Source organism: Mobula birostris, chromosome 4 (genome assembly GCF_030028105.1).
Source record: "Mobula birostris isolate sMobBir1 chromosome 4, sMobBir1.hap1, whole genome shotgun sequence".
In the NCBI taxonomy this organism is placed as follows: Eukaryota; Metazoa; Chordata; class Chondrichthyes; order Myliobatiformes; family Myliobatidae; genus Mobula; species Mobula birostris.
The window spans coordinates 14,156,028-14,171,079 of NC_092373.1; the positions used below are offsets into that span (position 1 = coordinate 14,156,028).

At 44.0% G+C, this 15,052-nt stretch overlaps 1 protein-coding gene across 2 annotated transcripts in view; it reads right to left on the minus strand.

The window, feature by feature from the left end:
• LOC140196168 (rho guanine nucleotide exchange factor 26-like) overlaps nt 1-15,052 on the minus strand; it is a 231,939-nt gene that overhangs the window by 197,523 nt on the left and 19,364 nt on the right. For both annotated transcript variants that reach the window (XM_072254925.1, XM_072254926.1), the window contains exon 3: nt 1,738-1,786. In XM_072254925.1, the coding sequence (XP_072111026.1) occupies nt 1,738-1,786 (49 nt within the window). The remainder of the gene's footprint in view (nt 1-1,737; nt 1,787-15,052) is intronic.

Below are 15,052 nucleotides of genomic sequence, written 5' to 3' on the forward strand. Positions count from 1 at the left end.
GACAGGTTGGTGTTTTTTTTCTTCTCTCTCTCTCTCTCTCTCTCTCTCTCTCTCTCTCTCTCTCTCTAAGTCATTCCTACAACAAGGAGAACAGCAACTCTCCGCTCCGATGTTACAATCTTCCCTTATTGCAGAGTACAAAAGTAGTTCTGGGGCAGCACAGTAACCGAGAATTTAGTGCAATCGTTCTACGGTGATCACCAATCAGGATTCAATTCCCGCTGCTGTCTGTGAGGAGTTTGTACATTCTCCCATTGACCGCGTGGGTTTCAGGATGTTCAGATTGGCGTTAGTATATTATAGGCATGCTATGTTAGTCCCGAAAGTGTGGCGACACTTGCTCAGAGCAATCCTGGCCGATTTAATTTGAATCAAGTGATGCATTTCGCTGTACGCTTCCATGTGCACACAACAAATAAAGCTAATCTTTGTAAGTTCCCGCAATTCCAAAGCAACAATTGCTGCTGTAGCGTAAGGTTACATGAGCATAAGAGATAGGATCAGAATTCAGGCCATCCGGCCCATCAATTCTCCTTGAGTGAGAGCAAATACTCTCCACCCTCTGGTCACAAGGGCAAATTTCTATGATCACAATGTTGCAATGCGTTCTTCTGCGAAAGCAGCAGCTGAACATGTCTTCTAAAGGATACTACCCGTGATACTACAACTCTCCTTTAGCACTGCAGTAGTATATCAGCTCAGCTATATTTACTCGGTTAACAATCATTAACCAACTCTCCTCAATTCCTGCCGTGAGAAATTGGGCCCCATGCAAAATGTGGGACTGCCAATTCAAAGTAAATTTATTATCAAAGTATGTACATGTTACCATATACAACACAGAGGTTCATTTTCTTGCAGGCATTCACACTAAAACTAGGAAGTACGATAGAATCATTGAAAAACTACACACAAAGACTGACAAACAACCAATGTGCAAAAGACAAACGGTGCAAATATAGACAGATAGATCAGTTAATACTGGCAACATGAGTTGTTGGATCCTAGAAAGCTGAAAGGTTGTGTAATCAGTTCAGTGTTGAGGTGAGAGAAGCTACCCACGTTGGTTCAGGAGCCTGATGATTGAAAGGTAGTACCTGTTCTTGAAGCTGGTGATGTGGGACCTGAAGAGTCCTGTACTCCCGCTCGATGGCAGCAGCAAGGAGAGAGCGCAGACGCTTATGTGGCACTGGTGTGCCCACAAATGAGGAACTCAGATCTTTGGCATTGGCTCCAAATGGTAATAAAAGGATGAGGATTGCAAGAACAATTTGTGCAAAGTTTGACTGGTTTAAGTGCTGGGAGGGCAAATCACTGAAGTGGCTCAATGACCAAAGTAAATACCAAAGTACAGTATGTATATGTCACCATATAGGCATCCGTTAGTCTCATGAGACCATGCATTCGCGCCTTGGAAGGTTTCCAGGGCACAGGCCTGGGCAAGGTTGTATGGAAGACCAGCAGTTGCCCATGCTGCAAGCCTCCCCTCTCCACGCCACCAATGTTGTCCAAGGGAAGGGCATTAGGACCCATACAGCTTGGCACCAGTGTCGCAGCAGAGCAATGTGTGGTGAAGTGCCTTGCTCAAGGACACAACACGCTGCCTCAGCCAATCACTAGACGAACACCTTAACCACTTGGCCACGCGCCAACACATAGACAACCCTGAGATTCATTTCCCAGCGGGCACTCACAGGACCAATGGAAAACCACACACAAACAAAGACTGACAATTACCTTTTCCGTCGAATGGGCCCTGGATCGTCAGTTGCTTCCTTTCTTGTTCCTTTCCACAAAAGGAGAGAAAACGATGGTTAGTATTCGGGATCGATGATAGCTTACTCCACTACACAGGATAATGGAAATGGTTTAATATTGTCACATGGATCAAGATACAGTGAAAAGCTTGTCTTGAATATTGTTTATACAAATCATATTGTTACATTGTGCATAGAAGCAGAACAAGGCAAAACACTAATAATGCAGAATAAAGTGCGAGCGCCAGACAGAGCCATTGAAACAGGCCATTCTGCCCACCTAATCCATACCAAACTATTGATCTGCCCAGACCTATCGACCTGCATTTCAACCCTCCATACCCCTCCCATCCATGTACCTGTACAAACTTCCCCAAAATGTTGAAATCAACCCTGCATCCACCACTTCTGCTGTTATTCCACACTCTCACCACCCTCTGAGTGAAGACGTTCCCCCTAATGTTGCCCTTAAACATTTCACCCTTAACCCATGACCTCTAGCTCTAGTCTCACCCAAACTCTATCAAATCTCCCCGTATTCTCCTATGCTCTAGGGAATAAAGTGCTAACCTATTCAAACTTTCCCTATAACTCAGGTTCTTTAGTTCTGGCAGCATCCTTGTAAATTTTCTCTGTATTCTCTCAGTCTTATTGACATCTTTCCTGTAGGTAGGTGACCAGAAAGTGCAGTACAAGATAGCTTGTGAAATTAATTTTATCTGACTAGAAAACCATTTACCGAGAGGAAGCTTCTGAGAAGAAGAAGGAAGCCCTGAACACAGCCAGAGATGGAGGACCTTCATTGCTACCCTAAACATCAGCAGCGTATCAGGCAATGATCATAAATAATAAGGGAACCATTTAATAGGCTTATAACATGGGGTCAAAACGGTCCTTCAGCCTGATCTTACGTCCTTTGAGGCTTTTGTATCTTCTGCCTGATGGGAGAGGGGAGGAGAAAGAATGCCTGGGGTAGGTGAGGTCTTTGATTATGCTGGCTGTTTTACTGAGGCAGAAAGAAGTTTATACAGAATCCACAGAGAGGAGGCTGGTTCTTGGATGTGCTTAGTTGTGCCCAAACTATCTTCAGTTTCTAGCAGTCATGGGCAAAGTAATTGACATACCAAATTGTGATGCATCTGGACCAGGTGCTTTCTGTGGTGCACTAGTTCAGGTCGACGGGGTCATAAAGAATTTCTTTAGCCTCCTGAGGAAGTATTTGAGTCGGTGAGTATTCTTGGTCGTCCGATCAATGTGGTGGGACCAGGACAGACAGTTGGTGATGTTCACTCACTCCTAGGAACTTGAAGCTCACCGTTAATGTAGATAAGAGTATGTGCATCAAACCCTCACCCTCCCCGCTCCTTCCTGAGGTTAATGACCCACTGTTTTGTGCTGCTGACATTGAGGGAAAGTTGTATCTTGATGCCATCTTACTAAAGCCCTCTATCGCATTCCTGTACTCCAACTCATTATTATTTGAGGTACTGCCCACTACAGTGGTATCATCTACAAACGTACACACTGGAGTCAGAAATGCTCTCAGAGGGTCAATGGAAATGCTGCAGTTATTGAATGGAGAAGATGAACAAACAGCAGAGTGCACTAGAAAATGAACCAGTGTGGATCAGTTCACTGAACTGATTCCACAAGCAATGAACTCACTTTCAAAGACTCGACAACTCACTCTCAATATTTATTAATTATCGGTTTTTTTTTCCTTTTTGTATTTGTACAATTTGTTGCTTTTGCATGTAGGTTGTTTTTGTCTTTGTGTGCAGTTTTTTATTGATTCTGTTGTGTATTTACTGCAAATGCCCGCAAGAAAATTAATCTCAGTAGAGCATATTTGACATGTATGTACTTTCACAATAAATTTACTTTTAACTTTGAAGATTTGCATTTGTATAGAAACATTCTCATCCATGAGAATGCCTAAGCAATTTACAACAGTAAAGCAGTTTGTATATAACTATATAACAATTACAGCATGGAAACAGGCCATCTCGGCCCTTCTAGTCTGTGCCAAACTCTTACTATCACCCAGTCCCACCGACCTGCACTCAGCCCATAACCCTCCATTCTTTTCCTGTCCATGCACCTATCCAATTTAACTTTAAACGACAACATCGAACCTGCCTCAACCACTTCTGCTGGAAGCTCGTTCCACACAGCTACCACTCTCTGAGTATATAGAAGTACCCCCTCATGTTACCCCTAAACTTTTGCCCTCTAACTCTCAACTCATGTCCTCGTTTGAATCTCCCTCATTCTCAATGGAAAAAGCCTATCCACGTCAACTCTATCTATCCCACTCATAATTTTAAACTCCTCTATCAAGTCCTCCCTCAACCTTCTACGCTCCAAAGAATAAAGACCTAACTTGTTCAACCTTGCTTTGTAACTTAGGAGATGAAACCCAGGCAACATTTCAGTAAACCTCCTCTGTACTCTCTCAATTTTATTGACATCTTTCCTTTGTGTGGTCACTGTTTCAATACAGAAAGAGTTGTGGCCAATTTGAGCACAGTGAACTCCCAGGAAGAGTAATGTGATCATGGCCAGAGGACAGGCAGGAGATGCACGCTCTGTAATAACAACAGGGCAGGATGGTGGGAAACAGCCGACTTGTCCCACGACATCCTTTATATCAGGTAGTACAAAGGTTGTTTTACAGCCCAAATTACTTCCAAGGCTGCTCAGAGAAAACATGCTTTTGTGTTAATGAAACAAACCCCATTATTTAGGCTGCTCCAGACACCGCCCTTCACTGTTCCACTTGCCAAACCAGCACCACCATCACACAGTTCTGTCCCAGTACTGTACACCAGAGTTCTACAGAATCAGAATCAAGTTTAATATCACCAGCATATGTGGTGAAATTTGTTGTTTTCCAGCAGCAGTACAGTAACAGATACTATAAAGTATAAGTATATATATTAAAATAAAGAAAATGAGTAGTGCAAAAAGAGGGGAGAAATGCTGAGGAAGTGTTCATGGGTTCATTGTCCATTCAAAAATCTGATGGTGAAGGACAAGAAGCTGTTCCTGAAACATTAACAAGAGAAAATCTGCAGATGCTGGAAACCCAAGCTGAAGGGTCTTGGTCCAAAATATTGACTGTACTCTTCTCCATAGATGCTGCCTGGCCTGCTGAGTTTCTCTAGTATTTTGTGTGTGTTGTCTGAAACCCTGAGTGTCTGTTTTTGGCTCCTGTACCTCCTCCTTGATGGTAGCAATGAGAAGAGGGCATGTCCTTGGTGATGGGGGTCCCTCAGAATAGATGCCACCTTTCTGAGGCATTGTCTTTTGAAGGTGTCCTCATGTCCATGATGGAGCTGGCTGAGTTTTCAACCTTCAGCAGCTTTTTCCAGTCCTATGCAATAACCCCCTCCTTACAAACAGTGACGCAACCAGTTAGAATGCTCTCCATGGTAGAAATGTGCAAGTCTTTGGTGACATATCAATTCTCAAACTCCTAATGATAAAATAGCCACTGTTGTGCCTTCTTTGTAAATGAATCAGTATGTTCAGCCCAGGGTAGATGCGCAGAGAAGTTGATACCCAGGAACTTGAATCTGCTCACCCTTTCCAAATCCAATCCATCAATGAGGATTGGTGTGTGTTCCCTCGAATTCCCTTTCATGAAGTTCACAATCAATTCCTTGGTCTTACTGGTGTTGAGTGCAAGGTTGTTGCTGTGAGACCACTTGTCCAGCTGATCCGTCTTATTCCTATGCGCCTCCTCATCACCATTTGAAATTCTGCCGACAATAGTACCGACAAATCTATCAGATAGTGTTTGAGCTGTGCCTAGATATACAGTCAGGGGTGTAGCGAGAGTACAGCAGTGGGCTATGCATATATCCTTGAGGTGCGCCGGTGTTGATAGTCAGCAAGGAGGAGATGATATTTCCAATTTGCACAGATTGTAGTCTCGCAGTGAGAAAGTCAAGTAACCGGTTGCAGAGGAAGGTACAGAACCCCGGGTTCTGGAACTCGTTGATAAGAACTGAGGTTATGGTTGTGTTCTACACTGAGCTCTAATCAATAAACAGCAGCCAGACATCAGTATTACCATTGACCAGGTGATCCAAGGCCGAGTGGGGAGCCAGTGAGATTGCATTTCCATTTATTGTGAAGATGACCCGTCCCCATCACTACTATACCCCAGTGTTATACAGTAACAGAAACATCCCCATCGATACAGTACCCATGTTATACAGTGACAGAAACATCCCCACTGATACAGTACCCATGTTATACAGTGACAGACCCATCCCCACTGGTACTGTACTGTTGTGTTATACAGTGACAGACCCAACCCCACCAGTACTGTACCCCAGTGTTACACAGTCACAAACCCGTCCCCACCAGTACTGTACCTGAGTTATACAGTGACAGACCCATCCCCACTGGTACTGTACCCCAGTGTTATACAGTGACAGACCCATCCCCACCAGTACAGTACCCCATTGTTATACAGTGATAGACCCGTTCCCACCAGTACTGTACTGCAGTGTTATACAGAAAGAGTACACAGTATAACAGTGAGGTACATTACAGGTTGACCTTCTATAATCCGGCACCATTGGGACCTGAGGAGTTCCCAATTAGTGAACACAAAATAATCTGCAGATGCTGTGATCAAAGCAACACTTTCAGTACGCTGGATGAACTCAGCAGGTCGGGCAGCATCAGTTAGAAATGATGAGTCGACGTTTCGGGCCGCAACCCTATGTCAGGGCTGAAGAATGAAAGATGGGGACGGATTTGAAGAATGCTTGTAGCTTCAATTGAAAGACCCGTAATTTGAAAGACAAAGGGGTGGGGGAGGGGAAGCATTGACGTCATAGCCCTGAAAACAATGGGTGGTAGAAGGAGGAGGCGGAACCATGAGGGAGCTGGGGGAGGGGGGTAGAGTGACATAGGGATAGAGGAAGGGAGAGGGAGGGAATTACCGGAAGTTGGAGAATTCTATGTTCATACCAAGGGGCTGGAGACTACCTAGATGGTATATGAGGTGTTGCTCCTCCAACCTGAGTTTAGCCTCATCATGGCAGTGCAGGAGGCCATGTATGGACATATCTGAATGGGAATGGGAAGCAGAGTTGAAGTGGGTGGCTACCGGGAGATCCTGTCTGTTGTGGCGGACGGAGCGGAGGTGCTCGACAAAGCGGTCCCCCAATCTGCGTCGGGTTTCTTTTTCTCCTGATTAGTGAAAATACCCGAATTACAGAAGGATCACATTAAGCAATAGCTAATTGCCTCATCATACCTTAAAAATATCATGTAAATCAGTACAAGTTAGATAATAATGAAACATAAATATTAAATGAGTAGCAAGTGAAATTTTAATAGTAATATACTGTACAGGCACAGATAAAATAAAGGGTACAGGTAAATGTACAGGAATTAACTCAGACAGAACAGTTGAGCACTTCCGCTTTTAAAGTGAGACGTTTAATATACCTTCAGGCAAAGTTACATGTCTGCAAGTGTGGGGCTGTCAGGATCATCAACATCTTCATCTTGAAAAATGAGTGAAGTATCAGGAACTGGTACTGAAACTGGCACAACTGTTTCTTCAACAAACTCTGCTGCTGCTTCCTTGTCTGCTGAACTTTTTTCACTATACACTGCACGGAACTGTAAGCCTGAACTGCTTGACCCGATGAAGCCAGCCTTCACTATAGTCACACTCATGATTTAGTCCTAGTTCCTCATGAAACACTTTTGCTTGTTCCTTCACCATATCTCCAGATAGTTCAACACCTTCACTTACACAAAGATTAAACCACGTTATCAGCACTTTATCTAGTTCCGAATTTCTTCTGTCTTTCATTGTTTTTCTTACACACATCTGTTTCTTTGAGCCACTATCAGCAAAAAAATATAGCAGTTTTTCTTGCAACACACATCAAAGTTGCTGGTGGATGCAGCAGGCCAGGCAGCATCTCCAGGAAGAGGTACAGTCGACGTTTCAGGCAGAGACCCTTCGTCAGGACTAACTGAAGGAAGAGCTAGTAAGAGATTTGTAACTGGGAGGGGGAGGGGGAGATCCAAAATGATAGGAGAAGACAGGAGGGGGAAGGATGGAGCCAAGAGCTGGACAGGTGATTGGCAAAAGGGATATGAGAGGATCATGGGACAGGAGGCCCAGGGAGAAGGAAAAGGGGGAGGGAAACCCAGAGGATGGGCAAGGGGTATAGTCAGAGGGACAGAGGGAGAAAAAGGAGAGAGAGAGAAAGAATGTGTGTATATAAATAAATAACGGATGGGGTACAAGGGGGAGGTGGGGCATTAGCAGAAGTTAGAGAAGTCAATGTTCATGCCATCAGGTTGGAAGCTACCCAGACGGAATATAAGGTGTTGTTCCTCCAACCTGAGTGTGGCTTCATCTTTACAGTAGAGGAGGCCATAGATAGACATGTCAGAATGGGAATGGGATATGGAATTAAAATGTGTGGCCACTGGGAGATCCTGCTTTCTCTGGTGGACAGAGCGTAGGTTGGCCACTGGGAGATCCTATCTGTGAGTCGGCTCGGGTGATATACTGCGTCCGGTGCTCCCGACGTGGCCTTCCATAAATTGGCGAGACCCAACGCAGACTGGGAGATCGTTTTGCTGCACACCTACTCTCTGAGGTGCATTTCTTTTACTCACTGGGGCCATAATCGGGGCTAAAAAAGAGCCAGTAATAATAATAAATGCAGGAAAATAAGCAGGAATCGTGTCTGTGCTTACAAGAGCGCACCAACAGGTGAACAGATCTAGCGCAACCAAAACAACGCACAGCGGATTGGTACGGTGGCCCGGGAAACTTGAAATTACAGTTGCACAGAAAATTTGAATTCAGTGCCGGATTATCGAAGGAACCGCATTACAGGCAGTCGGATTAGTGAAGGTCGACTGTAGTAGTCTGTCACAGTATCCCAGTGTTAAACATGGACAGAGTTGTCCCAACCGGTCTACTACCCATGTTAAACAGCAGTGTTCCTGTTTGGAATTAATCTGGAATATTGGAGAACATAATTATGGATCGATTTAAAATGAGAACCAGCTTTCAGGAAATAAAACCCATTCACAATTTACCTCCAACAGATAAATTAAGTCGACTGAAACCAACCATTGGATGTGGAACATCCTAATTCCACCCCACTGAAACCAGGCAGGTGGAGACAATAATAAATGGCCCTGTTAATTGGTGGCTTTTGAAATCTTCAGAATGAGGTCAGGGAAGGTATTAGGTGATCATCCCCTGTATTCACACATTGTTAAAGGGACATCCCTATTACTTAATGCTCAGTTCAGGGCCGCTCTGTTTTGTTCTGTTCCTTACTATTCTGGCTGGTTGCATATTAAGGGAATCATCTGTTACCACTGGACAAAAGGGATCTGCCCCACCATTCCATCATGGCTGATTTATTATCCCTCTCAAATCCTTCTCCTGCCTTCTCCCAGTAAACTTTGACACCCTGATTGATTCAGAGCCTATCAATCTCTGCCTTAAATATACTCAATGACCTGGCCAGTGCAACCGTCTGAGACAATTAATTCCACAGCAACACACACCAAAGTTGCTGGTGAACACAGCAGGCCAGGCAGTATCTCTAGGAAGAGGTCCACCCTCTGGCTGAAGAAATAGTTCCTGGTCTCTGTTCTAAATAGACGGCCCTCTACTCTGAGGGTGTGCCTTCTGTTCCTAGGCTGAGCCACTATAGGAAATATCCTTTCTATATCTACTTTATTTCAACATTCGATAGGTTTCAATGAGATGACCCCCCCTCCTCCCATTTGTCTAAACACTCACAAGTACAGACCCAGAGCCATCAAACGCTCCTCATATGTTAATCCTTTTGTTCCTGCAATCATTCTCGTGAATTTCCTCTGGACCATTTCCAATGGGTATGATTTGAGTGTCTATACTAGAAGCTCTTTGAACAGTTTTCCTATTGGTTATTCAAAACGGTTCAGCTATTTGGGATATGCTACCATTATGAATATGTGATCCTTCAGTTACCGAATTATACTCAAAATGTTAAAGTAGGTGAATATAGCCAATGAAACTATAGCCAATTATTTATTGTTATCCTTGTGTTTACAAGTCCAGTTTCTGTCCCCTTCCTTTCCAGTCTTGATGAAGGATCTCGGCCTGAAGTGTTGACTGTTTATTCCCCCCGGCAGATGCTGACCGACCTGCTGAGTTCCTCCAGTGTTTTCTATGTAGTGCTATTCCTCTTTTGCAAAGTTTAGCTTCTGTAACTTACAGAAATTTGTATGCCTTTCTATGTACTGCTGCCACAAAACACATTCCACAATGTACATCAGTAATAATATACCTGATTCTTGCAACATGGGGTTCGCCTGAACATCTACTGAGTGAATAAGACTTTTATATTTTCCAGCTATGGCTTCTGTGTGGTTCAATTTAATCACAACAGCCCCCGGAGTCATATAGTTGCAGACCCATCCTCACCAGTACTATACCCCAGTGTTACACAGTGACAGACCAGTCCCCACTGGTTCTGTACCCATGTTATACAGTGACATATCTGTCCCCACCGGTACCGTACCCCAGTGATATGCAGTGATAGACCCGTCCTCAATGGGACTGTACCCCAGTTTATACAGTGACAGACCTGCCCCCAGTAGTACTATACCCATGTTATCCAGTGACAGACTTGATCTGTACTATTGTACCTCAGTGAGACAAAAATAAAACAAAAACTTTATAAACTTTTTTTAATGGCTTCTGTAAGACTGATCATCCGTTTTTGTGTTACACATGGCATTCAATACCACATACACATTGAAATTCATTTCCACCTGATGTCAATGCAATCTAGCTTCTGAAAATACTGGTATACATCTGTTACTATATTATGATTAAAGTTGGTAAAACAGGAGGATTTTACCCCGGGATTAACCATATCTGTAAAGTGTAATTAGAGATAAAGAAATTATTTTCATAAGAATAGAACAGCACAGTACAGGCCCTTCGGCCCACCATGTTGTGCTGACTTTGCAATCTACTCAATCTGACCCTTCCCTCTCCCACAGCCCTCCATTTTATGTAAGATATAGCATATATTTATATAGAATAGAGGGCATAGCTACAGATACTGATAACCTCTATATCCAACCTCTGAAAAAGATGCAACCATGTCAAAATTTACAAGTGTTTCTGATTCAGAACTCTAAAATTTTGACAAAGAGTAAACAGTCTACTTGCTGAATTGACCCTGCCCCACCACACTTTTTAGCAACTCTTAATAGTGTTCTTCTGTTAGAAAAATTATTAACACATCCCCTGATACTGGAGATTTCCAGCTGTCTTCGAAACTGTGGCTGTCAAACCCTTACCTAAAAAGCCAAACTTCGATAGTGAGGTACAAGCCAACCTCAGGCATTTATCAATTCTTCCCCTTCCTGGCCAAGATTATTAAGAAGTTAATTTTCAACCAACTCAACAACTATCTGAACAACAATATTCTAGAAAAGTTTTACAAAGGTTTTAGGGCATGTCACAGTATGGAGCTGCCCCTTACCAAAATTGTTGGCGAATTTAGGCTCAGCAACGAAGCCAACAGAGTCTCAGTTCCAGTTCTCTTAGATCTGAGTGCTGCCCTGAACACAATTGACCATAACATTCTCCTAGATCACCTAGAGAACTGTGTTGGCCTCTCTGGGAGTGCCCTTCAATGGTTTCAACCTGATGGAATGAACACCAATTGCTAGAGCTTCCGGTAATGCTCCCCCCTACCAGCCTCCTTCACTATTCCCCATTCCCCTGTCCCTTTCTCACCTGATCTCCTTACCTGCTCATCACCTTGCTCAGGAGCTCCTCCCCCTTTCCTTTATTCCAGGACCTCTGTCCTCTCCCATCAGATTCCCCCTTCTCCAGCCCTGTACCTCTTTCACCAATCAACTTCCAAGCTCTTTACTTCACCTCTTCCCCCTCCCAGTTTCACCTATTACCTTGTGTTTTTCCCTTCCCGCCATCCACACCACCCCCCCTAACTTTCTAAATCTGACTCCTCATCTTTTTTCCCTCCAGTCCTGCTGAAGGGTCTCGGCCTGAAATATCGACTATACTCTTTTCCATTGATGTGGCCTGGCCTGCTGAGTTCCTCCAGCATTTTCTGTGTGTTGCTTGGATTTCCAGCATCTGCAGATTTTCTCTTGGTTGTTAAATGGTGTTGATATCTGAGAGAGAATATTTTTTTGTCTCTGATGGAGACCGAGGTTCAATGTAGATTTTGGTGTTGCTCAGGGAGGCTGTCTTGGTCCCCTACTCATCTCCTTGTACATGCTCCCCTCAGGAGGCATCATTAGAGAACATAAACTTGATTTCCAGCGCTTATACAGGTGACACACAATTATACATCTCCGTTGAGCCTGATGGTGATAACACCGATTTCTCTGACTTCTTATCTGACTGCAATTAACAAATGGATGAACAATGCTTTCCTAAAACTAAATGAAGATGAAACTGAAATACGTTCAGTTGGTCCCAAAGCCAGACACAAATCTCTTGATAAACTTGGCTTCTCTTGTACAATCAGAAGTAACTAGCCTGAATTTTACCCTTGTCCTTTGTTTTACCCTTGATTCAGATTAAATTTTAAATCCCATATAAAGGAAGTGACCAGAGCAACACACATTTGCACAGTACTGTATGTAACAACCTTTATGCTCTCTCTCTCTTTTCAACCCATGGTTCTGCTAATCGTGGCATCTTCACTGCTTCTAACTACTTTCTGTCCGGATTGAAGAGGGTAGATTCTTTCCTTTCAGATTGCAAAAAGGCGGCCTCCAGCAATACCCCTTTGCAAAGGGCACAGCTGAAAACGTGGCGAAATCCAGGGTTTCTCACATTGAAGATGAAGGGGAAATAAAAGGGGGTGATGGCTCAGGAAGGATTCTGGGAACTAACTTTCTCTTGCGGAGTGCCTGTTTCAAGCATGCTCAGTTTTAAGCTCTCCAATGGGCAAAGTGCCAGAGGAGAGGTGGAGTGGAGAGCAGGAACATAGAAACATAGAAAATAGGTGCAGGAGTAGGCCATTCGGCCCTTCAAGCCTGCACCGCCATTCAGTATGATCATGGCTGATCATCCAACTCAGAACCCTGTACCTGCCTTCCCTCCATACCCCCTGATCCCTTTAGCCACAAGGGCCATATCTAACTCCTTCTTAAATATAGCCAATGAACTGGCCTCAACTGTTTCCTGCGGCAGAGACTTCCACAGATTACTAGTGGTTAATGAACATTAATGAACATTACTAGTTTATGTGGTTCCTTCAGCTCATAAAAGCAGGATGCTCATTTTAACTTGAAGCTGGGGGGGTGAGGGGGGAGATTAAGAGTTTGGAAATGAATAAGAGCAGAGACAAGGAAATAATGGCAAAAAGAGAAAGTTGGGAAGAGAGATATCTCATTTATTTCCTATCCCTACATTCATTTGTGCGATCACTCAAATTGAGTATGACGTTCTCCTAAGCAGTTGTTCTCCTATTGGTGAAAGCTTGTGCGTGACATTGTTTAACTCGGGAAGGCTGGCGAATGGGCAGCCACCATGGATTGGGGTCAGGGTCCAGAGGTAAGATGACTGGGGACCTGTCACAGTTATAGCCTTCCTCCACCTTCACTGCCACTGTGATGTTTCAGCATCTTCTACCAGACTGTTGAGGTCTTGCTCAGATCACTCTTTGTCAGGAACCTCCCCCTTGACCTTACCAACACAGATCTCAAGATCTCAGGAACTCACAAGCCTCTCCACTATGACAAGGTGACAATCCTCGGAGAAGCCACGTTCAGTAATCCCACATTTTCTCCAGCGACAGTCAAATTTAAAGTTCTCTCCCTCATTTTGTGACCCCCTCCAAAACTCTCTTCCCCACTTTCTATCTCTAATCTTCACCATCCCAATCATCCTCAGTGATCTGAAATGCTTCAATCCCAACCAACTGATCACTTGCGAACTTTCCCACTGGTGTCCACATCTTTAGCTTCCAAGCCATGGAATTCCCCCCCAAGTATCTGTCACTCTCTTTGTCAGTTCTTCAAGAGACCCCTTAAAATTATGGACACCAAGCTTTTGTGGGTAAGATAACATTTTATGGTGCCAGCTTTAGGACTGGGTTTAATTCCTGCTGATTACTGTAAATAGTTTGCACGTTTCTCCCCATGACTGCGTGGGTTTGCTCTGACTGCTCAGGTTTTCCCCCACATTCTAATGACGTACAGCAGCGGTCCCCAACCACCGGGCCACGGACTGGTACCGGGCTGCAAAGCATGTGCTACCGGGCCGTGAGGAAACGATATGAGTCAGCTGCACCGTTCCTCATTCCCTGTCACGCACTGTTGAACTTGAACATAGGGTTGCCAACTGTCCCGTATTTGCCGGGACATCCCGTATACTGGGCTAAATTGGTTTGTCCTGTATTTCCCTGCTAAGGTGGAGCGTTCCTATGAAACCTTTCATGCCGAAATGGCATGAAGCAAAGAAGCAATTGCCATTAATTTATATGGGAAAAATTTTTGAGCGTTCCCAGACCCAAAAAATAACCTACCAAATCATACCAAATAACACATAAAACCGAAAATAAGTAACACTAACATATAGTAAAAGCAGGAATATGATAAGTACACAGTCTATACAAAGTAGAAATAATGTATGTACAGTATAGTCAGGAAGATGAAGGCAAAACCGATTTGTGGGGAAAATCGGCACATACGCGCATGCGCACTTCACATGCACACACACGGTGCCTGCGCAAGGCTTCATGGTCATGGTAGTCTTTCCTGGGGTAAAGTGTCCCGGGTTTGACTGCTACTTTTGTCCCTTATTTGGAAGTGAGAAAGTAAAAGACATGTTGAGGTGAGTTTAACCCTACTTGAACACCCCCTCCCCCCGGTCGGCAAGAATATTGTCAATATTAAACCGGTCCGTGGTGCAAAAAAGGTTGGGGACTCCTGAAGTACGGGCTAGGGTCAGCCAGTTATGGCTATGATATGTTGTTGCTGGAAACACAGCAATACTTGTGGGCAGTCACCAGCGCATCCCAAGTGTACTGGTCGTTGGTGCATTTCACTTTATGTTTCAGAATCAGATTGAATATCACTAGCATATGTCATGAAATCTGTTAAGTGTATATATATATTAATTTGTTAGATAAAGATAGTGCAAAACCAGACATAATAAAAGTGAGGTAGTGTTCATGGGTTCAATGTCTATTTAGGAATCAGATGGCAGAGGAGAAGAAGCTGTTCCTGAATCGCTGAGTGTGTGC